Source organism: Halichoerus grypus, chromosome 5 (assembly GCF_964656455.1).
Source record: "Halichoerus grypus chromosome 5, mHalGry1.hap1.1, whole genome shotgun sequence".
Lineage (NCBI taxonomy): Eukaryota > Metazoa > Chordata > Mammalia > Carnivora > Phocidae > Halichoerus > Halichoerus grypus.
Window position 1 is genome coordinate 64515242 of NC_135716.1, and position 26481 is coordinate 64541722.

Here is a 26481-nt window from a genome sequence, read left to right on the forward strand (position 1 = left end):
AGGAAAAGATGGATTTTGCATGTGGCTACTACTTGACTACCCCAGCAAGAGGAAGAAAAGCTTTCTTCCTCCCTTGGCAACAACCCAGCCAATGAGAGACAGTTATGACTCAGCCAATGGAAAGCCACTATACTTCAATCCCCCAGTTTACTCCAATGGGCTTGTCGTTTAAAACAGCCCTTCCAACTTCCTGCTTCCTCTATAAAAGAGCGTTTCTCTCTTTTGTTTCCTGGACTTACCTATGGTTTGGTGCAGTTTCTCTGTCCTAGATTGCAATTCTCTGCTATTCCTTAATAAACCCATATTTGCTAGTAAAATAGCTGGCAGTTTTATTTTTAAGGTTATTAGTCTCCAGGGGAAAGTACAAATTTTTAACAACTGGCAGAGCATGGACAACCAATGAGAACAAACCTGGGTCGTAGCACTGGGTGGGTCTTGGAGCCCCCTCTGCCCCTCCATAGTGCTAGGCATTACCTACAGCTGCTGATCCACGGGGAGGTCTGCAAGAGTCCCGGGAGGGGGGCTGGGCAACCAGGGCCAAGGGGGGTACTTTGGGGAACTCTGGGCATTGGCCATTGCCAGCTAGTGCCAAAGCACTCGGACATTTCCACACATGCACCACCATACTTGTGCACACCATTGTATATTAATGTCAGTTGTCTTGTTTAATCTTTTCTAGGACATGTGGAAGAAGATACTACATTTTCTGTTCAACGATGGAGGAAATTGAATCTCCATGACATTCAACAGCTTCTCAAGCTCTCACAGCCAGTGAGCTTCTGGCAGTTGGAGAAGTTCAGGGCATGGAGTACCCAAGGTGGGAGGCCCTTTGTGAGATAGAGGAGGTGAGGGCTCAGACCCCACCAGACGTCAGGGAGCCGGGGGTGGGGAAACAAACAGAAGGAAAAGGTATGTGTGTGTGTTGATGCTGACTGGGAAGATGAAAGAGGGTGGGGGTGGGCAGACATTGAGAAACTGGGAATAAGCCTGCCCTCAACACAGGTTGGCTGTGGCCAGAACTAGCCCTGAGCGAAACAGAGAAATCATTTTCATGGTTTGCGTTGCCTCGTGCCCTGTATGTGGGTACTGTCACCAGAGAATGTGATCACATTTGGAGCACTAGCCGTGGCATTTCATTTTAGAACTAGCTGTGTCTTGTTCATCAGGGGCTGCTGATTAGCCACTGAGGCCTGCCCCCCACTGCCTGCGATTGCCAGGCTGGGTAGCCTCCTGAGCTCTGTGGATTGTGATGTGAGCAACAAGCTGGTGATTGTTAGAGTAGGGCCTCTCCCTGAAGAATGCTGGGGCCCAGGTGGTCAAAGAGTAGGAAACTCAATTTGCTCTTCTGGGGATGGAGTCTGAAATGTTAATCAGCACTTGCCTAGAATTCCAGGTACCCCCCCATCCTGCTATTTGGGGCTGGGCAGGATTCAGATTCCTGGCCCACCCCTTACCCTGTTCTTCCTGGAAAAGCACAGACCCTTCTTAGGCCACCAGGCAAAGGCCTAGCTGCTTGCCCCCTGGGAGGGGAGTTGAGCCTCATGGCAACCTGTGCACCAGCGGCCCTGCCCAGGCCTCCAGGACTGGCAGCAGTGTGGGAAGGGCTTATGATGTGAAGTGGTACGAGCCTCTCTCCTGGGTTTTCCCACAGACCCCAGCTAGGGGCTAGGAACCAGGCTGGCACAGGCCCAGCTGCCCTGTCCAGGAGCAAGCCCCGTGTCAGGTTTCTTCTGCTGCCACTCCCTTTGAGAGCACATGCCTTTCCCCAAACTATATGCTCCCTCCCAACAAAGGATATTAATAGGTGCGAGTCTTGCCCCAAGTCCAGGGTGACCCAAGAGACCCCCCCAAATAAAAGACTTTTTTCTAGGCACGTGGCCTGTCTGCAAAATGAAATCTTTCTTCCCGTGCACGTTGGCGATGCATTCACCACAAACCTCTCAACAGAGGCTGACATTTCTTATATTAAAAAAGAAATGCAATTCCTGAGGATTAGAATCCTTGGGAGAGTTATCTTCTTGTGTTTTTCCTTGCTTGTCCCTAGGTCTCTGCCAATTTAGAGTCAGAGACAACATGTCACATGATTCCTTTTGAAATTGGGCTCTGGCAGCCGCGGCTCAGCCTACCCACTGCCCATCTGCCTGCTCTGAAGGCGACTCAAGCCTTTGGGGGGGGAGGACTGCCAGAGAGCACACAAGTCAGAACTGAAATATTTGACCGGACTTGGTCCTAACAGAGGCGATTTCATTACCCTAAATGTCCTGGAAACCCTGTTGCCTCTGGCGCGAGAAGGCTCCAGGCTCCGTCATCCTGGACAGCAGTCTGAGCTAGCCTTGGCGCCCTTCTGCAAGTGGCTGTAATGTGAGTCATGGGGCCAGTCTCCAGGGAGGCTGAACATGAAGTGGGCACAGAGGAGAAAAGCTCTGTCTTCCCTGGCCTCAGGGGAGACAGGCCAGCAGGCTGGGATGGCTACTGGGCCCCATGGGATTTGTGGTGGGGACTGAGGGGTGGGCATCAGGGAGGAGGATGAGCCCCGAGAGGACAGGTCATGCCAGGCCGAGCCCCGTCAGAAATGGCCCCGGTGTTGACTGTTGGGCAGGGCCCGTAATATCAAAACCAGACACTGCCTTAGGACGGAAAGAACATCCTGGATTCTTTCTCACAATCCTTTTCATTTAGGTAAAGGAACAGTGAGGTCCAGATTCATAATTCTTTCCCTTGGTGAAAGCCTTCTCTCATTCAATGAGGGAGCCTCATACTCTTGTGGTGGTTTATTGATGTTACAAACAAAGCATACTTTATTTTTATTTGAACTGGTCAGTTAAAACATTCTATGCAAGGCAAACACTTCATCATGAAATATTTAAATTAAAAATAAATAAGTTAGTTGCATCCTACAGAAATCTCCAGGTGCCACATACAAATGGAGGACATCAGCTATAGACTGAATAAGTTGAAATAAATAGTTTTAGGATACTCTGATTGATATAGGTCCAGCATAAATCACCTGCTTGTTCCCTAACTGTGCTCCAGGCCCCATTATCTATACTGTGCAAGACTATGAGTCTGTTGAGACTAGGCCCTCATCGAAAGAGCACTTGATGCCCAAATCCCCAAATCATGTTCCATCGTGAGGATTGGGTGCTGAGCATCTAAAACAATGACTGAAGGGCAGGGTTCAGCAAGGTGAAGGCCCAGAAGCCCAGGCCTCTTATCCCTCCATGCCTCCTTACAGTTCACCTGGAGACGTGGAAACGGGTAACTTAGCAAAAGGCGACAGAGTGGTAGCCTATGAATAACGGTTGAGACTGGTAACGTGGCCAAACTCTTCATTGTACCAAGACGTGGCGATTTCCAGCTGAGTCTAAGACTAAGTTTCACCATGGAGTGTCTGATTTTGCTAAATGGATTGGATTAATTTAAGCTTCTGAATTAGAACACCAGCCTTCTGGGGGCAGAGTTGAGGCTACGGATGACAGATATGCAGGACATGTATCACTAATGGCCTCCACGGGTCGGCATTCCTAACTGACCACTGCACGCCTGCGTCTCAGACTCCGCCTCCACACAGCACTCTGGGCGGCCTCTGCCAGTCATCTGTGTTTAGCATTTGAGGTGAACATTATTTACTAACCTTGATCCTTCTCTATGTTCTGAGCTGTTCTGTGTGAAGGAATAGATACAGACAGCAGGCACTGAAGCCTGACACCCATGTGAGTCAGGCACCTCGAGACTAATCGTTTAACTGCTTTAAACTGTCGTCTATGAAATGGAGAAGGACACCTAACTCAGAGTTGTTAGACAGGGAGAACGGACGTAAAGTGCTCAGTGTCATGTCTGACACACGGTAGGCATTTAAGAGATGAGAGCTGTCGTTATCATATTATCATCATAAGTCTATCGATGTTAACAATGGGATTGATGATGACATTTCCATTAAAAGAAGGAAAGCACAATATTATATATTAGGTTGAACCATGTGAAATTGATCAGTTGTTTCTGACCTACAGAGATGGCAATTTCTTCAAGTTCAACCCAATACTTAATGATGTATTGCATTTAAATCACTTACTTTTTCCAACTTTATCACATTTTTCCTTTCAAACATTGCCCCCAGAGACATACTCCTACCCCTCAAAACCTTCCTCAAATCAGTTGCTAAAATAAGCAAAGCAATGTGTCTGGTGGACTCGAGGCCCTAGTACCCAGTTCCACTAACTGTCTCTCGTAAGGCCTTGGCTTCCCCATCTGTAGACTGGGAATAATTGTGCTTTCTTTAACAGGGATAATGTATGGGAAAGCACTTTCAAAAGTTAAAATCATTTTGCCAGTGCAAGGTATTATTAATTTCACTAGACTCTGCCACTTCAGAAAACATTAGCATTCAACATTTAATTTTTAATCATGTTTCTCTATAGAAAAGCTGCATGTAAAAGAATAGAGAATTCATGCAATCATGCCAAATGGTCAATACTGATCTTGACAATACTGTCAAATGGATATTAGAACTATAAGTAAATATATAGTACTTTGTCATTAAAAATTGTACCTTGTCAAGATGAAATAAATGTGGTAAGAGGAATAGTTAAGAACCACGGTGTTTACAAGTGCCTCAAACGTCAAGCTCTTATATTTATACCAGAAATCACACACATTAGAACAACTCACAAGGAAGACTGAGGGATTGCCTGCTTCCTTCCTTGGAGGTCTTTAAAATGGGTTGGGAAAGTTTGATTGTGGTGTGGTTTTGCTTAAAGATAGGGATATAAACTCTATGACCTCCCAAAGCCACTTTCAGACCAATGGCTTTCTTGATTCTAAGAAGGCACACTTTTCTTTTGCCTTCCAGGGGAGTTCCTTGCTTGTACCCTAAACCAGGGCTATTGGTTAGTAAGAGATGGTGATGTGTTTGGACCAGCTACTAGCAGAGGTGAATGTGGCTCAGTTCCAATCTGGAAGTTTTCTCCCCCATATGCAGTGAACTTTGGCCAACTCAGGACACCTGGGGAGGGTCACCTTTAGTCAGCCTCAAAGGCACTGTTGGTAGCTCCCACATATTCAGACTTCTTCTTGTGCCTTGTCCACATTTTCCGGAGGATGCTAGGGACACCGCAGGAAGCGCTTCCTGTCAGTGGTAGGGAGGCTTCTGCTCCCTGGGGAAGGGTCGGATACTCTTCCGTCATCTTCTTGAGATGTCTGGATCTAAAGAAAAGCCAGGGGTAGGGAGGGAGGACAGTCATTTCACAGAGCCAAACTTTTAATTTTTGCCCTCAAGGAGTAGACCAAGCTCTTATTTCTCCTCTGCTCTGTGACCAGGATGGAGGGTCACTGTTGGGACGCACATACGGATGACTCTTTTGGGGGATCTTCACATGGGGTGAGGGAAGGAGGTGGCTCTGGGCACAGTGCTTCATGGATCTCAAGTTCTGCTCTTGTCCCAAGTTCTCCTTTCCCACCCCTCCCACTTCTAGACCAACAATCTTGATGGAAAGGGCAAGCTTCCCAAAGCGTAAAGCTATAGAAAGAGCCTGAGCCCTGGGGGTGCATCCTCACTTCCTCTCCCTAGGTGAAAGAAATGGCCTGACTTTTCAAGAGCCAGCCTCCAGGAACACATGGAAATGAGAATTTCTGAGCTCAGAGAGAAAGGAACCGTGGAGAACCCTCTGGACACAGCTATATGGAACAGAAAGGTGGGTCTGTGCCGCTCAGTAAGTTGTGGGCTTACTCCAGCCTTCAGCAACAGCTACTGCTGCTCAGGACCATTTGCCACTAGACCTTCAAACAATCCACATGCCTTTCTGACTTTTCTCCAATTAGGTCCCAGTACATTGAGTGACTTGGTTTTTATAATTCTTTCTAGATGATTTTCTTTTATCTACAAGAGCTTCACATTGGTCTCTTCCTCCTTAGAATCTAAGCTTCCAAGGTGTGGACACTTGGGTTGATATTTCAGCCCACGGTCCCTCTGGTGTGCACATCTCACATGGTCCCAAGGACGTGTCTTTCCAACTGCTAGATTGTAGGTTTCTTGAAATATAACAGCCACAGTTTGTGCTAAGTTCTTCACATATCGTCCCATTCCGTTCTCACAATAATCCCTCAAGAGGGGTATTATGATCATCCCCCCATTTTTTGTTTTTGTTTGGAAATAAGTGAGGGCATGGAGGTCATAGCAGGTTAGTGGTGGCGCTGGGCCAGCAAGCAGCTGGGAGTCAAGAGCCCACACCCTTCATCACCCCCTAAGCCCCTTTTCTACTGTGTGCAGTATGGACGATGGTGGTGGGGGCATAAATGTGCATGCTGACTTGAGTTTCAGACACCCGTTTGTCATCTTCTAGTGCAGCCTGGAAGGTAGTGGGGGAATTGCTGGGGTTAGGGGAGGGGACTATCTACTTCTGCTAGTCTAGCTGCTGGTTCTGGATCAGAGTTAACAGTAACGTGGGGATTATACATTTGGTTTGAAACTTTTGTATCTTACTTATTTCTTTACCTTTGGGCAGGGGCCCTTCACCTAATTCACGAGGCATTTCTGACACCACTGTGCCTACCAGGAGGCTCTCAATATGACCTGTGATTACATTTATCTAATTAACCAAAAACCCTCCCGAATGACACTTCTCCAAGTCTAAAAAGTGGTGTTAATGAAGTGGAAACCATCAAAAACACTTCAGCTTAATCCTAGGGAAACAGTTGATGAGGCGCTACAGAGACCCAGGATTATTGCCCTCATTAAAAGGTAATTTAAAGCTGGCATGGATTTTGTGTTAGCATCTTGAGAGTCTGTAAGCCAGGCCACCTGTTACTCTTCTGTGGCGGGACCAAGAGTGGGTGGGGAGCCCTGCCGGCAGCGGGCGGGGAGGGTGGGGGACAGGGCACTTACCCTCTTGTCAGAACAGCTCCGTTCTCCGAGCCCGTGGCCGCCGCCTCCAGCACGCCGGGGGCTTTCACTGAGATCCGGGCCACCGGAGGAATCTGGGTATTGCAGAAGGGGAAGGGAAGGGGAGGATGTGGCCATGGTCCCAACTCTGGCACTGACTGGAGCCAGTTGAAAGAGGGATGACCCCATCGATCCACCACCCAGGACGATAGTCCTCACACTTTGGCAGGCATTAACACTCCCCTGCTGGGCTTGTGAACACCGTGCGGGGCCTACCATAGTTTCTGATTCAGTAGGTCTGATGTGAGCCCGAGAGTCTGCATTTCTAATAAGTTCCTGGGTGCTGCCTATCCCAGGACCCCACTTTGAGAACCACCGACCCAGAGAACTTGAGAGCACAACTCAATTTTACCTGACAACTCTGTCCCCCCCGCCCCCTCCCCACTGCCTGTGTCCACTTTGTTGTCAAATCCTGCAGATTTGTGCTTTGAAAGACTGCCTCGGTCAGTGCCATCCTCCCCATTTCCTCTGCTGCAGCCTTCGGGTCCAGTCACCCGGGACCTCCTTGCTTCGGACCAGACCCACCACTAATCTCAGCCCCCCCACGGATTTACAGCGCTTCCCCACGGCAGGCCGGACTGATGCCAACTCTGGAAGCACAGGCTCCTCAGAACCCGGCTCCCCCTCATCTACACAGCTCTGTTATCCCCCGTGGGTACTGTGACAGCTCCCATCCCAGCGGGGCTGGCCTGGCCTCTCCTCTTGCTCACGCTGATTCCCATGCACAACGAACCCTTTCCTCATGCGCATGCACAGCGCTGCCTCGTGCCTCGGCTTTTCCTTCACCCTCTGGATGGAGCCTCATCTCTGCCTGCCGTTCAAGGCCACTTCTTCCCAGAGGCCCTTCCTCAGGCTGGTGGCCTAAGTTGATTTCTCTCTGCCCTTAAGCCCCATGTCCCACAGTACTGAGTACCTATGTGATATGTTCACCAGTTCTTTCTATGGTTCTCTTCTTGTTTCATGTTTGTCTAGTCTCCCAGTCCTCAGAAAGGTGACATGGTGTGTGTCAGGGTCTGGCACTTAATCCCTTTGGTGGCCCTCTGCAGCCCTCCTAAAGGAGATGGTGAGTGCTCAAGAAGCATGTGCTGAATGGAAAAGTAACTGACGGCCTAACAAGGGCTAAATCCAGAATTTGCTTAGTCAGTGGGCATATGCTATGCTTTGTTCCTTCACCCCAACCCCATTGAAGGCTTAGGGTCACCACATTCCTGGAATGGCTGGGAAATTCCAGGTGAAGGACATCATGATTAACTGTCCCCTTCTCTCCCTAGCTGGCCAAAGTTTGTGGACAGAGTTACTGTGCCACCTTGTGGCCTCTCAGGAGCTCTCCCTCCCCACCGTGCCAACAGTCCAGCCCCGGGAACATAGACCCACCTCTCCTTCTCCAGAGTCCTTAGTTCTCCTCCAGTGCACGTCAGCATTGAATCAGAATTAGTTGTGCAAGCTCTGAATCATTCTCCCACCTTGGGATAAGGGGCCTCTGATGAGCTGCAGGACCCTCAGGGGAAAGAGTCAGTTGTGCTGCCTCTTTGTCACTGGGTCCCCGTGACCACCCTATCCCATCCCAATTCATTCTGGCCTCCCAGATGCAGGTACCTCTCTGCCAGAGGTACTGTGTGAGCCCAGCCCAGGGGCTTGGGGCAGGTAATCCAAGGCTGTGAGCCACCCTCTTCCCCCTGACCTTGGTCTTCCTCCGGCCTCAGCTGAGGGCACTCTTTGAGCTGTCACAGCCTGACGATCTGTGGCAATGGCCCAGCCTCCCTCAGTTTCTCTCGAGTACTAGGTTGGGGCAGGGGGCTCCTGATAAAACAGCTTGGCCCATCCCTGCCCTTTGTGTGGTTCTCCTAGTACAGGGATGACCTAAGTGAGGTATGTGGATTAGATTTTTTGCTCAGACGGGGAGTGAAGGGCTCACTGTCCAGTTTGTTCCAGAAGGATGAGGGGGCTGGCCCACACAATCTCCAGGGTCTTTTCTAGTCCTCACATGGCACGATCCACCAACCTGGAGAGCTGCTGCTCACGGAGCCCAGGATGCCCGAGCTGACCTCACCTCTAGCCATGATTCCGCCCCTACTGTGCCACCCCAGAGGGTACCCACATACACGCCCAGAAGATGATGCAGGAGATTTTTTTTTCCAGAGTGACCCTGAGCTAGATCTGGATGTGCACCTCCTGATCACCCTTCAGGGAAGGAAAAGCTGCCACCAGTGGGGCAGGCCACATACCATGATGGAGCGAGGAGGAAACAAAGGTCTGACCATTTGGGCCCAACTCAGGACAAGGCGGATGGGTAGCACTGGCCCCAGAGCTCCTGCCAGGAGGTATCCGGTGCGCACGGCACTTCAGCCTCTGCGCAAGCCGACCTCTCTTCTCCTGTTGCGGGTACTGATCCCTAATACACAGCTCAAAGCCCCTACCCCGCATCTCAGAGTCTGCCTCCAGAGACCCTGACCTGGAGCAGATGTCCTCCAGAGGTGTCTTGACCAGAGATGCCTGGTGTTTTGTGTTTTCACAACGTTTAAGACCCTTGCAGCTCTTTACCGCCATAGCTGCCCCTGGGAATTAGGTGTTTCCACCTGACACATGCCTACCACAGAAACCACTTCTTTCCCCCGTGTTTGAGATGTCCTCTAGGCAATACCTTCTGTTTGCCTAAGAGCTGAATTTCTGGCAAGAAAGAGAACAACACCCAGTGGTGTGCTGTGAGCTGATAGACTTTAGGAGCAAAGCACCCTCAGGTTGGCTTTTCTGATAATCCTCGGGCCTGAAACAAAGAACAGGGCGAGAAGTTTAAAGCACAACAGATAGAACTAACCAGGCTTATTTTACTTACCAAAGACTTGCCATATGCTCGATTCCCACACAGATTTGATGATTTGGGTTCCGAACTCCCCACTGCAAGGTTGAACAGAGAAAGCATTACTCAGTGGTACTCTGTGTTCTACTTCCCCCCGCTTCTGCATCAGTGATCTCATTAGCTGATCAACCACAAGCTGGGAATTTCTAAAGGCCTTTGTGCCAAGCAGCGAAATCAGGCAGTAGGGTCAGGCAATGGGGAAACTGTCGGGTGGGTCACCTGTACCCCTGGCACTCTTCCGGGCGTGGGGTGGGCAGGGAGGGTAGAACTAAGGTCTAATAAGATCATGTGTGTGGAAGCATTTAGTGCTGTGTCTGCAGGCAGTAGGTGCTCAGAGAATGTGCCCTGGGCTTGTCCTTCCTTCCTAAGGTGCCACATCACAAGAGGTTATCAGGAGTTAAGTCTCTACTGCTGGGATCGGTTTTGCTTGCTGATCCTGGACACTCCTCTGTGGAAATGAGCAGAGAAGCCTGCCTGCAGTGGGAAGCACAGCATCATGATGTGTGAGGGTTGGAGATTATCTGAGTCCTGAGACATTGGCTACACGGGACTTACGTGAGAACCTTCTTGCTATGCCTTTATACCTGAAGCCCGACCTACTTCTGAGTTATCTCTACCCTGAAGTCTGCAGCTTCTGAGAATGCAGGTGTTGAGCTGAGGGAGCTGGCAACAGGTAGGGGAAAGTTGGCTTTCAATACAGTCCTCTCCTTGGGCAGACATTCCAGAACAAGCCCCATCCTATCACACTACAGCAAATAGAGATAAAACACTCCCCAACCCAAGGAAGAAAACATTACAAAGGCAATAAAATGAAGTTACAAGACTACCAAGATTAAATCATAACGTACAGTGCTCTGGCATAAATAATCATAGCAGCTCATAGTTTTGCGTATTTACTGTGTCAGGCACTGTGCTGAGTATAAAACGCATAAACGTTATCTCATTTAACCCTTACCATAACCCTACTAGGTAAATATAATAGTCCCCACTTTCCAGATGAGGAAATCAAGGCTTTGGAGAACAGTTAGAGGAAGCCAGGTAAGGATGATCTAGGGAATGGCAAACTGCTTTGGGGGTCTTTCAGGGCTGGAGAAATGTGACTGAGGGACACCCTAACCCAATCTGGGAGGTATTTGCCAGGTAGAGACAGGACAATCTGCAGAAGGAACAGGGTCAGGGAAGTTCCGGGAAACAGAATATAGTGGAGCAGTCACAGAATTGCACTGCAGCTCAGGATTTCTGTGTGTATGGATGGGTGGGGACAGGAGTGTGCCCTGGAGAGGTCAGCAGAGAATGGATTCTGGAGGGCCTTGAACATAGTCTGGAGGGCAGTGGGGGTAGGAAGGACACTGAAGCAGAAGGATGGCAGAGGCAGATTTCTGCTTTAGACAGTCCCCTCTGGTAGCCTTGTAGAGGGAAGAGGGACTGGTGGCTGAGGGCCAGGGTTGGATGCTACACACCAGAGATGAAGGGGGTCTGCGCCCAGGTAGCCTGAGGTAGGTACCAAGAGGGAGAGATGAGACATATCCAGGAGTTGACATTGTCAGTGTTTAGTATGTGATGTGGTGGGTGGAGTGGGGTTGGGGAGGACAAGGGGGTGTTAAGGGAAACATCCCAGCTGAGAAAGGAAGACAGGTTTGAAGGAGGACACATTCCGCTTGAAGAAGCTGATTCTGAGGTGCCTGAGGACATCTTGGTGGAGACATTCCATAGGCAGCCAATTCTCCAGGGCTCAGGAGGTGGTTGTCCCCATTCCAGGCATTTGAGGCTCACCTACCCAGGGCCTCATGGTGAGAGAGTTTCTCAGCTGGGTCTCTGCCTTCAGAGTCCCTGCAATTTCCAAGATTCCTCAGAGAATCTTTCTCCCACATGAGAAGGCTACATCATCCAGGAGCCTTCTCCTACAGCTCAGAAAAGAAGCAAGCCCCCAGATCTGAGATCCCTGGAGACACGTCCTTCTGATGGGAGGATGGAAGACTCAGTGCCCAAGCCTTTCCCACGGAAAGCCCTGGGTCTGGCTTTGACTCAGAAACCCTCCGTCTCCCCCAACCTCCCTCTGGAATCTATCAGATTGGGGGAGCTGAAGGAATTGAATCAATGCCCAGCTCAATTTTTTTTTTTTTTTAAACCTGACTAGCACATTCCGTGCATGAGCTGACTGTCACATGTTGGGCAGATTCTCTCCATTTCATTACTTAGTGTTCTCTTATAGAATAAAAGACTGACTTGGACAGTCAAGCTTCCACAAGCTACTTAGGAAGGAAAGTGACCCCTAAAACTAGATGGTTGGGAAGAAATTACTCTCTGGGGGTGGGGGATAGAGGCATTGGCTAGGAAATTAGAACTAAGATTTAATTTCAGTTCTGTTGCTAATAAGCAGTGTGACTTTGGGTCAAACAGCTTCTATGCTTTCAGTTTCCTTTTCTGTAAATGGGCACGGGGTGCTGCAGATCAGGGCTCTGCCACCTTCAGTGTGCCTTAGAATCACCTGGGGGGCTGGTTAAAGCAGAGATTGCTGGGCCCCACCCCAGAATTTGCTTCAATAGGTCTCAGGTGGGACCCAAAATGTACATTTCCAGTAAGTTCCCAGGTGATTCTGCTGCTCTGGGGACCCCACTGTGAGAACCCATTTGACCGTCTCTAAATCCTTGCTAATCAGTATATTGTTCTCAGACCAACATCATCAACATCATCTGGGGCCCTACTTAGTCCTACAGAATTAGACTCTGCATGAAAACAAGATTCCCAGGTGATTCGTTTGCACATTAAATTTTGAAAAACATGGCTGTAAATCCATTTTATGATTTTGTAGCGAAGATATTCTTTTTCTCTTTCTACACACACATGCACCCACCCACCCACCTATATATAGACACAGAGAAAAATTTATCTCCTCGTAATTTGCAAGGCAGATTGTGGTTTTCCTAATGCTTTCACTCTACATATGTGTATATGTAATCACTTAGCTAGAGAGTATCGCTTGATTTATGCGTTATTATACATCAGATCATAAAAACAGGATCGGGGTGTTACTGATCAAAGAAACCTTAGGGATCCAGTCGAGCATCTCTAAAGAAGGAGAGAAGATGGATAGATGAAGAGATATACTCGGTGAAGTATAATTTCAGTTCTTACAACATACAAAGTTGTTGACAGCTGAATGCCTTGAGAAGGACATCCCAGACTTTCTATTGTGCACTTTTGGAGTTAAAATAGGAATTACTTTAGGCTGTGGACATAACAGAAATAACCTAAACCAGCAATTAAAGGCAAAATACCACCACAGACTTCAGTGGGCTAGGCGCAGATTCCCGTTGAACTGCTTGGGGTGGAGGCCATTTTTAAAAATAGTGCTGAAGGTAAGTCTATATTGTTTCCAGTTTTCAAAACAAAATTGTCCCTAAATTCTTTTTAGAGATTGTTCAAATAGCCCTAAGCCATTCACATTTACAATGGTGAGATCTTAAGTTGGCAGTTTATGAAGAGCCCGTATAATTACATACACAGCCTATGAAATAAATAAGGTAAGCTTCTGTTTCTTCATGAGTCATGTCTACACTAGTTTTTTCTCTCCCCCCCCGGAACATAATGATTTTCATCTCTGGAACCCAGCAGGGCTTCCTGGGGGAGCAAGAAGGCAGATAAAAGCATTTGTACTCGCCCAGGAGTGTTTTTCAGTTAGGTGTTTTGTGTTGCTCTGTAGGTGGGGCCCGAGAGCAGGTGCACTCGGAGCAGGAACGGCCCGCGCTGGGGAGGGGAGGGGAGGGGAGGGGAGGGGAGGGGAGGGGAGGGCGCGCACGCCCCACGCCACAGGTGCTGCGCTCACCTGGCGTGATGGAGGACGCCCGCGAGGAGCGCGAGGTTGTTGGAAAAGACAAGCCAGGCCGCAGACCCTGCGGCTGCTGGTCTGAGCGCGTCACCGCCCCCCGCACCCCCCAAGGGAGGTTCCGGGGACTCGACCCAGGGCGCACGTACCGGGTCTGGCCGGGGCCTTGGCCAGGTGGGGCCCCTGCGGCCGCGCGCTGTGCAGCCGGCCCGCCCTGCGGCCCTCGCCGTCGCGGCGGTCGCTGCGGTCGCTGCGGTGCGGCAGCAGCTCCAGGGGCCGCGGCGTGTAGAGGTCTGACTCGATCACCACCTGCCGGGAGGAGGAAGGACAGTCAGCTTGTGCCTCTCCCGGGATCTTCAGACGCACCTTGGGCCCACAGTGAACTATCGGAGTTTTCCTTGCTCCAGCAAATGCTAGCAGCAGTGAGAGAACTTGGGGTAACTGGCCTCCAACAGGCAACCGTTTTATTTCATCTCAGCATGCCAAATAGTGCCATGGTGCAGGATGATGAGGGTTCCCCGGCGGGGGGGGGGGGGTGGGGGGCTTCCTCACCAGCAGTCCCTTCACAGAGTCAGGAGCCTGGGCCATCAGGCCAAAAATGTCCCCTGCCCTAGGGCCTGACCTGGTTTGGCAACAGAACAGGCTATTTGAAATGATGACAGTTCTGGAAATCAGGGTCTTACAGTCTTTGCGCTAAGCAGACACCCTTGTTCACACAGAGGACAGCCTTTTGAATGCTCTGGCAGAGAGAAGAGCTAGGGAGAGGACCCAGGGCCCAACTCATTCCCAGGTTTTAAACAGAAAGAAGCTGCTGGTACAGCCCCACATGCTCACATTTCCCCCCACCTTGCAGAGCACCCGTGTCAGGTGGAGCTGGGAGATGAACTTCCACTATGTGTGGTTCGCTAAGTGGAAATTCCCGAAAACCAGACAGAATGCTAAGAGCTAAGGTGTTTTCAGGAATGATCACCTGCTGAATAGTTATTTTGGGAAGTACATTAAGAGGAAATACCTCTTTTGTCAGGACCCACCGAAATGAGCCTTAAAAGTTATAATAAACATACTTAAATCATTGAAATAATTTAAATGTAAAAAAACTTGGGACAAATAATACCATATTTTATCTTAATACCAAGAGTAGTGAAGGGAATCTTAGCAGGTTTTTGCTCTTATCCTGCATAGTTTTATACATATCCAGGACGTTGGGGTCATCCATTCTGAATTTCTTCACTCCTTTAAAGCTGGTTGGAATGTCCAATAGTACATGGCAGCTACTCTGAGGTTTGCATCGACTCATTCGCTTGCTCCTTCATCAGATGCCCTGGGAGGGCACGTTCCGTGCCAGGTCCTGGGCACTGGGGGTATCTGCAAGTAGGAGGACCCATCTGAGCTCTTGTTCTCTAGCCTCTGATGGATCCCCCTCACTTGTCCACATAGAACAATTGTGTTGCTTTTGGAGGACGCTGAAGCAAATAAGACTAAAAATTTAAATATATATATAATGGGGTGATATTTTGATTTAATGGAGAAAAATTGGATCTTTAATACTGTTATAATGAATGGCAGGTCACTGGGGGAAACGGATCTGTGTTCACACGTCTCACACCAAAATAAATACCAGACAAATCCAAGATACAGGTTAAAAACAAAAAAACACAAGAATTGAACGTGGCTCAATATAACATTTGTTACATATGAAGAGGAATGATCCCTATGTACATAGAACTCTTACAAATCAATAAAGAAGAAGAAAAGAGAAAAATGGGGCAAAAACCAGCAGCTGGCCATTGACAAGAGAAATACAAATGGTAAACATGACACCACAAACATGAAAAGATGTCGAACAGTAATTAAATGCAAGTGAAAACAGTTGTGTGTGTTTTTTTTCCTTTCAGATTGCCCGTGATGAAGAAGGTAACTCCATTTGTGGTCATGCAGACCTGAGTTCATGCCCCAGTCTTGACACTCAGTGGTTCCATGGAAAGGAGATATTCTTGTGTGTCCTTGTTGTATTGGGGCAGAGCAAATGCCTGTCATCTGTTTTAGTTTTAGTCGCAGAGCTTGCACTCTTTCTTCAGGCCACATATTTATCTACAGCATCAGAGAGCAGTTCTTGTCTCCCAAAGAGGAAACTAGAAGAAGCTGTCACTCTTTGCTTCAGTTTACCACAAATAGTCCTTTGCTTAGAAAACTAATATATCCCCAATTTGGTCTTATCTGGGTTAGGAAATAACTCCTCTCAAGCCTATTTTAGGGCCCAGATTCATTCATTCTGTGCCTTTGGAGAAAGCTGATCATTCAGGAGCATGTAGGATTAGTACCTTTTCTCCTCTGGGCACTGCAGAAGGTGGTTCCCCCCCCAATAATTAAAAATATTTATTCCTTTTTCCTCTCAGCTAAATTGAGATATCACTGACACCTATGATTTGGTAAGTTTAAGGTGTACAATGTGTTGATACATTTATAAGCTGTGGTATGATTAGAAGGTGGTGGTTCTGTTGGGCTGGGGGCAGCCCTGGGTCCACCCTGCACAAGCTCAGTGGGTGGTCCAGCACTGACCACCCAGCACTAACAGTCTGCTCTCCTCCTTACCTTCCTTCCCCTGGCCCGTGCTCTGCTGTGTTGCCCAGAATACTGGAATTTCCTAGGTTAATGGTTGTTTGGAGCCCCAGTCCCCAATATTTGGCCTAAGGGCTCTCCCCTGGAATGTGACCCTCCAGGTTGAATATGAGAGACCTGAGCCTCATTACTGACACAGAGCTCTTGGCTATCACAGGTATTTCTGATTTTATTTTCATTCTGTCAGCATCCTTCTGAGTGAGGAGGAGTGAGACTGGTATGTTTTCAGACCTACTTTGTACAAGGAGAAAGTAAAGCAGGTAAAGAAAGCCTGCGGAGTCCATGAGGGAGACCCAGCATTTCCTCCTCTGAAAGGGAAGCAAATGTTCCCTTTCAGGAACAGGAAACTCCACCTCCGCAATCGCAATGCTTCTCTGCACTGTGGGGTGGCAGAAGAGAATGGGAAGGGGAGAGCCAAGAGGCACTAGCTGCTCAGCCCTCTGCTAGAGGTAGGAGCGACCAGGGGATGGGGATGAGGCTGGTTACTTCCCAGATCATGACTTAGGGCCAAGTGCCCCTTCAGGGTGTCTTCTCCAGTCCCCAGAAGATGCCAGTAGCAGGAAAGGAAAGAGGAGAGGTGCCCAGTTCAGAAGATTTCCCTTTCTTAGCTGGTCTTGTACTTGGTTCTCATTTCCTACAGTAACAGAAGCTCTGAGAGGGCTCCGGGGGGAGAGGGTTGGGCCCACACCAGGAAACAGACAACTGAATGGATGGCTGTGGACTTCTGAAAGCCTGGGCTATTTTCTGGTCTCTAGGACACAGTTTGGGGCGGCTGCGGCTGCTGGTCTTAGAACAAGCTGGTCTGAGAGCAGGCTCTTTAGCGGGCCCCCCACCCCAGTACAGGGGTAAGACAAGGGAATGGGGAGAGGGAAGGGAGAGGTGGGTTTAGTGTTGGATTTGCCTTTCCTAGTCAGCAAACTGCCTTCCGAAAGTAGGGGGGATGTACTAGAGCAATAAATTGATGCTCCCCTGCTGGTCTCGGGTTATTGATTAGAATAACGGAAGTCATGGGCTAACATTCAAGCCTCAGAATTCCATCCACTGACATCTTCAAGTCACACTTCTGTTTGTTTGCCAGCCTAGGGGGCTGGTAGGGAGTTGGAAAGACAGGTGAGACCTAGGTGATGGAGAATCATCATGATTTAGGGCTGATGGGATCCATAGCAATGTTCTAGCCCAACTCCCTAATTTTACACATAGGGAAACTGAGGCCAAGAGAGGTCATGTGTCTTCAGGGTCACAGAGTTATAAGGGACAGAGCCAGGATGAGGGTTGTGGTTTTATGACTTCTAGGTGAGTGCTCTTTATAAGACCCAGAGAAGTGCCTACATCCAGATAAGAAATTTCAAGTGCAATCAATCACTCAGTGCCTTTTGAAAAATCAGTAAATTTCCAGGCCAATTTCTCCCCGATCAGGTTGAACTCTGGGGAGAATGTGACATTTACAATCTCATTTCTCCATCTTTCCTGGTGGTGGTACCGCTGCTCATTATGATGGGGCTGGGAATCAGTGGCCCCTGGGGGGGCCCTGACTGTACCCTAGGGATGCTGTGGCACTAAGGATGGTTTAGAGACGAGAGATCTTTGTAAAGGAGGGACCCTGACTCCACATGGTAGCTCAAGGACAACAGACACAAATAAGAATTTCAGGACAAAGAAAGTCATAAACATTGGTAGATTCAAGCAGTTAGACAAAATATGAATGTTTTCCTTGGGAACTCAAAGGCAGCCAAGAGCCAGTCGGATCAGAGACAATTCTTTCTTTTAGGACTCACTTCCCTCATCTTAGGTAGACTAAGACCTTTCTTGTCTTTTCTAATTTGAATGTTCTGTACAGCTGGTGTTGAGGTTTGCAAGCAAAGGACGAGTCAGGCTGTTAGGGGAAACGAGAAATTTAGAGGAGAGCTCAAAGGCCAGAGGGCATTATTAAGTTGTCTCACCTGGAGAAAGATTGCATCGGTGAAGACAAGACCCAGCTTCTAATTTTTTTCTTAAATCAAAAGCGAATTTTAATACGTATTCATATACTTGAGTCATTTTTTTTCTCTGAGTAAAAATATTTTGGAGAGGGAAAGTCATAAGCCATAAACATAACTGTCTTTCTCAAAAATTTCCACTCCCAGGAAACCTGAGAGCATGGTTCTACAGTGCTGGCTGAAGTCAAGTGGCTCTTCCAGAAGGCTGTGTCCCGTATTTTGGTTGCTTTGTGTATCTCATCCCCATGTGGCTTCATCACCACCATCTCAGACAACTGAGAGTTTTCTCCTTTAAGTTCGAAATCTCCTGAGGATTTTCTTCCCTAGAACCTACTTAACTATTAGAAAGTATGGTGATTTAGTTTCCATTTTAAAAGCTTTTGTAAATACTGTTCTGTCCTTATAAAGCCAGTAGATAAAGGTATTAGGAGTCATTCAGACAGGAACATTGTTTAGGGTTAGAAATTCAAGGCAAGAACTTGGTAGAACTAAATAGTCCCAATTCCCAAGGGATCTTTCTGGAGTCATGAATGATTTGTGGCTCCTTCAAATCTAGAGTAATGCCAAACTCAAGCCCCTTGACCGAAAAGTCTGTTGTGAAACTTTCCTTAAACTGAAAATTACCCACAAACAACCCCTTCCCTTTCCATTTTTAAAAAGATTTATTTATTTTAGAGCTCGAGTGCGAGTGGGGGAAGGGACAGCGGGAGAGGGAGAGAGAGAATCCTCAAGCAGCCTCCCCACTGAGCACAGAGCCCGAGGTGGGGCTCAATTCCAGGACCCCAAGGTAATGAACTGAGCTGAAATCAAGAGTTGCCTGCTTAAACGACTGAGTCACCCAGGCGCCCCTCCCTTTCCATTTTTGGTAACACCCACTCCTTGAAAGTCAGGAGCATTTTTCTTTTAGACTGTGGGCTTAAGTTTTCAGGGACCAGGAGAAAGGTAACAATCTCTTGCCCTACCACAAAGAAATTTTCCATCCATTAAAAGCCCTTTTCTTTCCTTTTTTTTTTTTTTTTTCTTTTAAGTAGGCTCCACTCCCAGCACAGAGCCCAAGCCAGGGCCTGAACTCATGACCCTGAGATCAAGACCTGAGCTGAAATCAAGAGTCAGATGCTTAACTAACTGCACCCCCAGACACCCCTCTTTTCTTTCTTAATATAAAATATTCTCAAAAGTCATTAAAAAATACATACAACAGAAAAATGTACAAAAGACATGAGTTAGGAACCTATAGAGAAAAAAATATCAAAATCCCTGAAAAGATGAAGAATGATATTAATAATTAAAGAAATGCAAATTAAAACAAGATATTTTCACCCATCAGATTGTCAAAGATAAACAACATTGATGACATACAGTATTGACTTAGGTGTTTTGGTAAGGGTACTTTAAAACACAGTTGCTAAGAATTTGGTAATGGCTATAAATTTTTTTCAATGTTCATATCCTTTGAACATTTTCTTTTTTTTAATTGAGATATAATTGGCATATAACATTAAGGAGTACAACATGTTGATTTGATGACCAAGCATTTTCATATTTGTGAATTTATCCTCAAAAACATTTGCATAAGAGCATGAAAAATATGTTCAAGGATATTGCTTGCCGCATTGTTTTAGTAGAATTTGGTTAAATAATCTAGAAAACTTCAGATGTGATTTGGGTAGAAAATTATAGTACATTCATATAATGGCATGGTGTGCAGCCTTTATAAAGAATGAGGTAGATCTATAAGTATTAATTGGCATGTAAAGACGTTCAAGAATTATAGTTTAGTGAAAAAAGCAAATTGCAAAACAATATGTTATCGAACAATGGAGCATAATAATGATATGTTAGTATATGGGAAATTTTCACTTAAAAAACGCCAATACTAATTGAATGCTTGGTTTGTGTCAGGCTCTGGACTAAGCACTTTACATGTATTAAATCATTTGTTCTCCAATGGTTCTTGAGATATGTGCTCCTATTTTTCCCATTTGAACACTAAAGCAGTTGAGTTCCAGTATGGTGGGCAACCTGCTCAAGGTCACCTAGCTAGAAATGGGTAGAACTGGAGTTTAAGTCCAGGCAGCTCGACTCTAAGTCTGTATATCTAACCGTTATGTTCCACAGCTTCTTAGAATTTTCTATTATATTTTATATGTTCATAGTATTTGAAATTTTATAATGGGCACATACTACTTTGGGAATCAAAAAAAGGAATGTTTGTAAAAACAACAATGACTAAAACCCCATCTCATTCCCAGGACGCTGAAAAAATTCTTTTTAATGGAGAAGAGGCCTTCAAAAATTGAGATACTTAGAAAATCAAAATGGTGTTCCATGAAAAATTGTGATAGAAATAAAAACTCCAGCATAACCAAGAGGAAACAATTAGCAGTTAAACCTTTTCAGTGAAAGTACAAAGATGGATTGACAACTTTTGTATAAAGAAATCTGTAAGTAAAATGAGAAATTTACCTCATCCTTTGGTTCTAATGACATGTAAACTAATTTTAAGGTAATGCAAATGCTTATTAGAGTAGCAAAAGATAATGTAAAAAAAAAAATGAAAGTCAATGTTAGTGAGGTTGGAGGTAAATGGAAAAGCATTGCTAGAAGCCTGGCAACTGTTTAGAATTCCTGGTAATATGTGACAAAGCTGTAAGCAGAAATCATTTTTTAAAAAAATCACTATTCTCCACATCTAGCACAGTGTCTCTTACACATGGTAGGCATGAAAATACTGGATGGAGGAATGGATCGATGGAGAGATGAAACTATTCTTGTCCTTTTACTTGTTAATTTACCGTGGAATTAATCCAGAAGAATAGTATTTTGTACAAATTAATTGCAATGCTATTTATAATAGTGAAAAAATGGAACATCACAAATGCCAACAACAGGAGAATACCTCAGTCAGGGATGCTATACTCATCGTGGACTCTGTTTAAATAAGAACACAGTTTTTTTAGAGAATGAGATTTACTCTATGTGTCTGGGGAAAATGGCAGAATAGGAGAGTCCAATTCAAGGCTGTTCACTGTCTGGTGGACATTTGTCAATTATTTTGAAGTGGAAGACAGGAAATCACGCAGCCCCGACATGCCATAGAGAAAAACTTCCTGGCTATTGAGAGCACGAAGAGGAAGTGAAGAAGCTAGATGCTGCTTTTGTAATGAAAACCAATAAAAGGGATCAAAATTGAAGTTGTCCTTACATTCTTGGTCAAGAGGTGTTGAGAGCTTTTGACTCTTCTTCTGGCTGGACTGGACACTGCAAAGAGAGAGAAAGGAATGGTTTTAGAGAACACGGGTGAGGCTGATGTAGCCTCAGAGAGGGTTTGCACCTGGAGTGGGAGGGGCGAGGAGGAGGGGAAGTGGGGAGAATAGGCAGGGTGTAATTACAATTTTAGATGTTACTTGGCTGAGTGCACCAAAGTTCATAACAGCATTGTTCACAATAGCCAAGTGGTGGAAACAACCCAAATGTCCCCTAACAGATGAGCCGATAAACAGAATGTGGTATATACACACAATGGAATATTATTCAGCCTTAAAAAGAAATAAAATTCTGATACATGTGGTGACATGGATGAACCTTGAAAACATTAAGCTAAGTGAAATAAGCTGGACACAAAAGGACAAATATTGTATGAGTTCACTTATATGAGATACCTAGAGTATTAAACTCAGAGACAGAAAGTAGAGCAGAGGTTATGAAGGGGTTGGGGGAAGAAGGGAATGGGGAGTTGTTATTTAACAGGTATAGAGTTTCAGTTAGGGATGATGAAAGTTCTGGAAATGGATAATGGTGATGTCTGCACAACAATGTGAATGGACCTCATGCCACAGAGCTGTACACTTAAAAAATGCTTAAATGGTAAATTTTATATCATGCATGTTTTACTACAGTAAAAAGCTTTAAAAAATCAATTAAGCATTAAAAAATGTTGGTTGGAAGAAGGTGTGTATTTTGTTGAAAATGGAGATACTCAGGCATCTCTTTTCCATATTGCCGCTAGAATGATTTACTCGGAACTGAAATCCTACCATGTCACTGCCCTGCCTAGAACTGAGATGACTCCTTGTCACATATGGGATAAGTGATCAGATGAGTGCTAGGTGATGGTATTTTCTGCAGAGCACCTACAGCCGTGAAACCTGGAGTCCAGTACACTAGTTAGGAGGGTTCCTGACTCCCTTCACTTGAATGTGAATCAGAACTGGACCACTTGCCACTTATGTGACTTGGGCAAATAACTCATCCTCTCCACACCTTCCTCTCCTCGTCTGTAAGACAGTGGGGATTAATAGCACCCACCTCAGAGGGCTGGGACAAGGATGAAACGAACTAATTTTTATAAAGCCCTTGGTCCAGTGCCTGGCAAAGAGTAGGTTCCCAGGAATCAATGGTGGTTATTATGATTGTCCTCCATCTCTGCAAGCTGAAGGCAGGTGGAAAGAATAAGTGATAACTTCTAGATCCTATAGCATTCCATTAGGATTTCTCTTTCTGGAGTTTTCTCCATTTCCTCCTGCTGTTCTCCGATTCCTCTCCCCAACCCCTCCCCATTGTTGTTTATCCTCAAGAGAATTATTTTGAATGCCGTGGTGCTGTTCACCCTAGAATTAAACCCCCTCTGGTGTGTCTCAGGAAATAACTTCTGGTATAACTTCTTGGTAAAACCATAGCTTTTACTTTTTGTATTTACTGTGAATTGTGTCTATGAATTTTTTTCCCTTAAAGGGCTCTCTTTCTCTCCAGAAAGTAAAAATCCACACTTGTCCTCAGCTATAGACTTGGTATCTATGTCCCATGCCTTTAAAATACTTAAGTAACAGTCTAACACTTGCTGCTGCCATATTTTTGTGAGACATTAAGATGGCTCAGCTAAAAAATACATATAAATATTAAGTTGAACCCAATATATACATGTATGGGTGTGTTGGAAAGAAGGATATAATACAACAATAGAAAGGTAATAATAGCTCACATTGAGCTTCACCAGGTGATGGCTTACTTGCCTTATCTCATTCACTCCTCGTAGCAACTCTGTGAGCCAGGTACTCTGCATTATCCCTATTTTATTGGTGGGGATGCTGAAGTTAGGGGTCCCACAGTTGATGGTGGAACAAGGCCCTATCCTCTTATCCATTGGCCACACTGCCCATGCTGCTGAACCTGTGCTCAGAAAATGTCTTGGCCATTTTTGTCATGCTAAATGGTAGCATTGGGGAAAGGGCATCCTAGGGAGAACTATAACCTTGTTAGATAAAATGAAGCCACCTTCTATTTCTGTAGGTAAGGAATGTGGGGATGTATTGAAGAGTTACCCATTTCTCTTATAAGCAGTGACTTAAGAAAAGCTAGCATTGTCTTCTCTCACTGAAAGCCCTCTGCTTGATAGCTTTGGAGAAAGCAAGATGAGGCAAAAAAGGAAGTGCGAGGAGGTGAAATTCTTCCATTCACGGTCTAAGGTAAGACTGCAAATACTCCTTTTCTAGAGAACAGCTTCCTGAGCAGTGAAATGTCCATGAATACCAATGAATACTTGGTTTATGACCAGGAGATGGCCATGAATGAAAATGGCAAGAAAGAAATACAGGATTCAATATTTATCTTTGAACATAGTCATTGCTCTAAATATGGAATAAAAATAGACATCATTTTGTAAGTGATGTATTTAATGGTGCTTACTACATGCTGGGTACTGTTCTAGATGCCTTATATGTTTTTTTTTTTAAAGATTTTATTTATTTATTTGACAGAGAGAGACTCAGCGAGAGAGGAAACACAAGCAGGGGGAGTGGGAGAGCAGGAAGGACCCTGGGATCATGACCTGAGCCAAAGGCAGACGCTTAACAACTGAGCCACCCAGGAGCCCCAAGATCCTTTATATGTTTTATCTGTATTTCAATTTCCTCCCCCATAATAACCCTGGGCAGTAAAGTCGAGCTCTCCCTTTTACAAAAGTAGAAACTCTGGCCCAGAGAGATGAAGTAGACTGCCCAAAGTCACACAGTGTAGAAGTGACCACAGTCTCTTGGCCACTATGCTAAGCAAATGGAGTCAAAGGTCCTGTTTCAAATGCTTTTATTCAGGTGAAGTGTGACATTGCTCCTGAATTGTTGAATAAGTTTTTAATTAAAAAGGGCTATTCAGCTTTGATTTGTTTCTTCCTCTAAAAATTGTTAAATGGAAAGAAATAACAGGAAATAGACAAAATTTAACATTTTCATATTTGCTTCCAATTTGTTTTTTTCTCATGTAAAAGAAATAAAATATTAAGCAAGTTTAGATTCCCTTTCTACTCTCCCCTTATTCTTCTTCCACGCCTCCCCAGGGCTAGTAAGATCACTAATTTTTTCTGTATCTTTCCAGCCTATGTTTTCATACTCTTTCTGAATATGTATCCATAAGTTGTTTTGTATTGCCAGATATAGTAATTGTTATCATACATATAAAATTTTCATCCAGCCTTTTCTATTTTTTTCCACTCAACATTATGCTTTTGAGATCTGTATCCATACATATAGATCTAGTTCATCCCTGTTGACAACTGTGGAATATTCCATAGTACGATGACACCGCATTTTACCCCCTCCCCTCCTCAAGGACATTGAAGCTATTTTCAATCTTGCCCTCCTAGAATCAATGCCCCTGTGAACATCTGTGAGTAAGAGTATCCAGAAGTGGAAGTGCTGGGTCAGAGGGTCAGCTTTGACTTTCCAGGTACTTCCAGAGTCTCCAGACAGAGTTCCAACTCCTGCACGTGGGCAGACTTCTCGCTCTTTTTTCTCTCTCTATGTGGCAATGGATGTCAAAAGCTTTATTTATGTTCTGCTGGCTGTCTCTTTGTGACCAGGCTGAGTCTCTCCCTCCCCCCACCCCCCAGCAGTGGCCCTGTCAGTGGCTGACACGGGAAGAAGAAAGGGATTGTTTGAACAGGGGGTCACAACACCAGCAAACATCCAGCCCCCTTCATTCAAGTCTGACAATGAGACCGGGGCTAAGCCAGAGTCCCAGGCTCTCCCAGCAAGGCAGGGGCCGTGGGGAGAGAACAGAGGGGCAGGAGAGAGGGCTGAGCTTTGGAGGGGGTGAGGGAACTGTCCAGTAACCAGACACCTGCTGTCCGCTGAGCTCGCACACAAAGCCCTCCCTGGGACTTGACACCATTCACCCCGAGCACAAGAGTTGACAGAGTCACACGTTTTGGTGACGCTAGTTCCAGGTGAAGTTTGGGAGCGGGGCCCTGGGATCTGTGTTAGAGGCCAGCCCTGGGTCAGGGCATTATTTGACCACTTTATTAGACTTCAGGCCACTGCCGGGAGTATTTCTCCTCACATCTGATGGCATAGTTAGAAATCATACTTTTGAGCCAGCTGGTTCTCATTTCAGAGCCCACCTGCTCATTGGAGAAGAAGAAAGAATCTTTCTAGCTGCCCTGGGAATTTTGTTTTCATCTCTGTTTCCTAAAACAATGGCTTGCTGTCACTTTCATTCGCATATTGGGTTACCAGTACTGAATTAAGTGGAACTGGGAGCATTTAACTGCCCTCATTCCCCCCACCCCTTTGATGGATTGTTTCTCAATGACTGATGTTTATCCATGTACCTCCTTTTCAGAAACAACAACAACAATAACAAATACCATCACAACAGCAAGCGCATCAACCCCTCTGAGAGACCTGAGGATAAGCCATAGTAAAACAGCACGTGATTGTCCTTAACCTCCGGCAGAAGGTGCCGCGGTGAGGAAACCGTCAAGGGCAATTTTACTCACCCTTGGAAGGGATCACGGTGGTGAAAACTTCTATATTTTCATCACTGCAGCTGTAAATCTGATGCATCGTTTCAGCCTTCTCTCCCCCAAAGTGCCGGGAACCGGAAGCCTCTCTCTGAACCCCTAGTCGCGAGGTTTCCTAATCCAGTCTGGCTCGGGGATCATTGTGCAGGTCCACAAAAGACAGGCTGGTGCTGTGATCTCATCTCATTCCAGAGTCTTCACTGCAACATTTTCTAATCCCATCTGTCTTTTTTTTTTTTTTTATGAATCCTATTATTGTAAACCTTTGATTGAGCGTGGAGGCTTCAGTCCCCTCCCAGCCAGGATGTATTTAACATTTTTATTTTGCCGTGTCTGCCGCAGTGATTTTGGAAGTCTTTTGTGAAGTAATGATGAAGTGAAATCGCCGACTCGGTTAGCGCCAAGCTTGGCTGGAGAATTTCACCGAAAAGGAAACGTGGATTTTGCTACCAGCAATTACCCTTTTCATTT

The 26481-nt window shown here is 46.1% G+C and overlaps 1 protein-coding gene across 1 annotated transcript; it reads right to left on the bottom strand.

The window, feature by feature from the left end:
- Nucleotides 1-2756: 2756 nt before the first annotated feature.
- VXN (vexin) lies at nt 2757-26229 on the bottom strand. The gene is made up of 6 exons (XM_036123510.2): nt 25987-26229; nt 21421-21476; nt 13770-13929; nt 9771-9832; nt 6881-6972; nt 2757-5202 (listed from the first exon to the last, which is right to left on the bottom strand). Exons 1-6 carry the CDS (start codon nt 26051-26053, stop codon nt 5019-5021), a joined length of 621 nt encoding a protein of 206 aa, XP_035979403.1. The 5' UTR covers nt 26054-26229; the 3' UTR covers nt 2757-5018.
- Nucleotides 26230-26481: the final 252 nt, after the last annotated feature.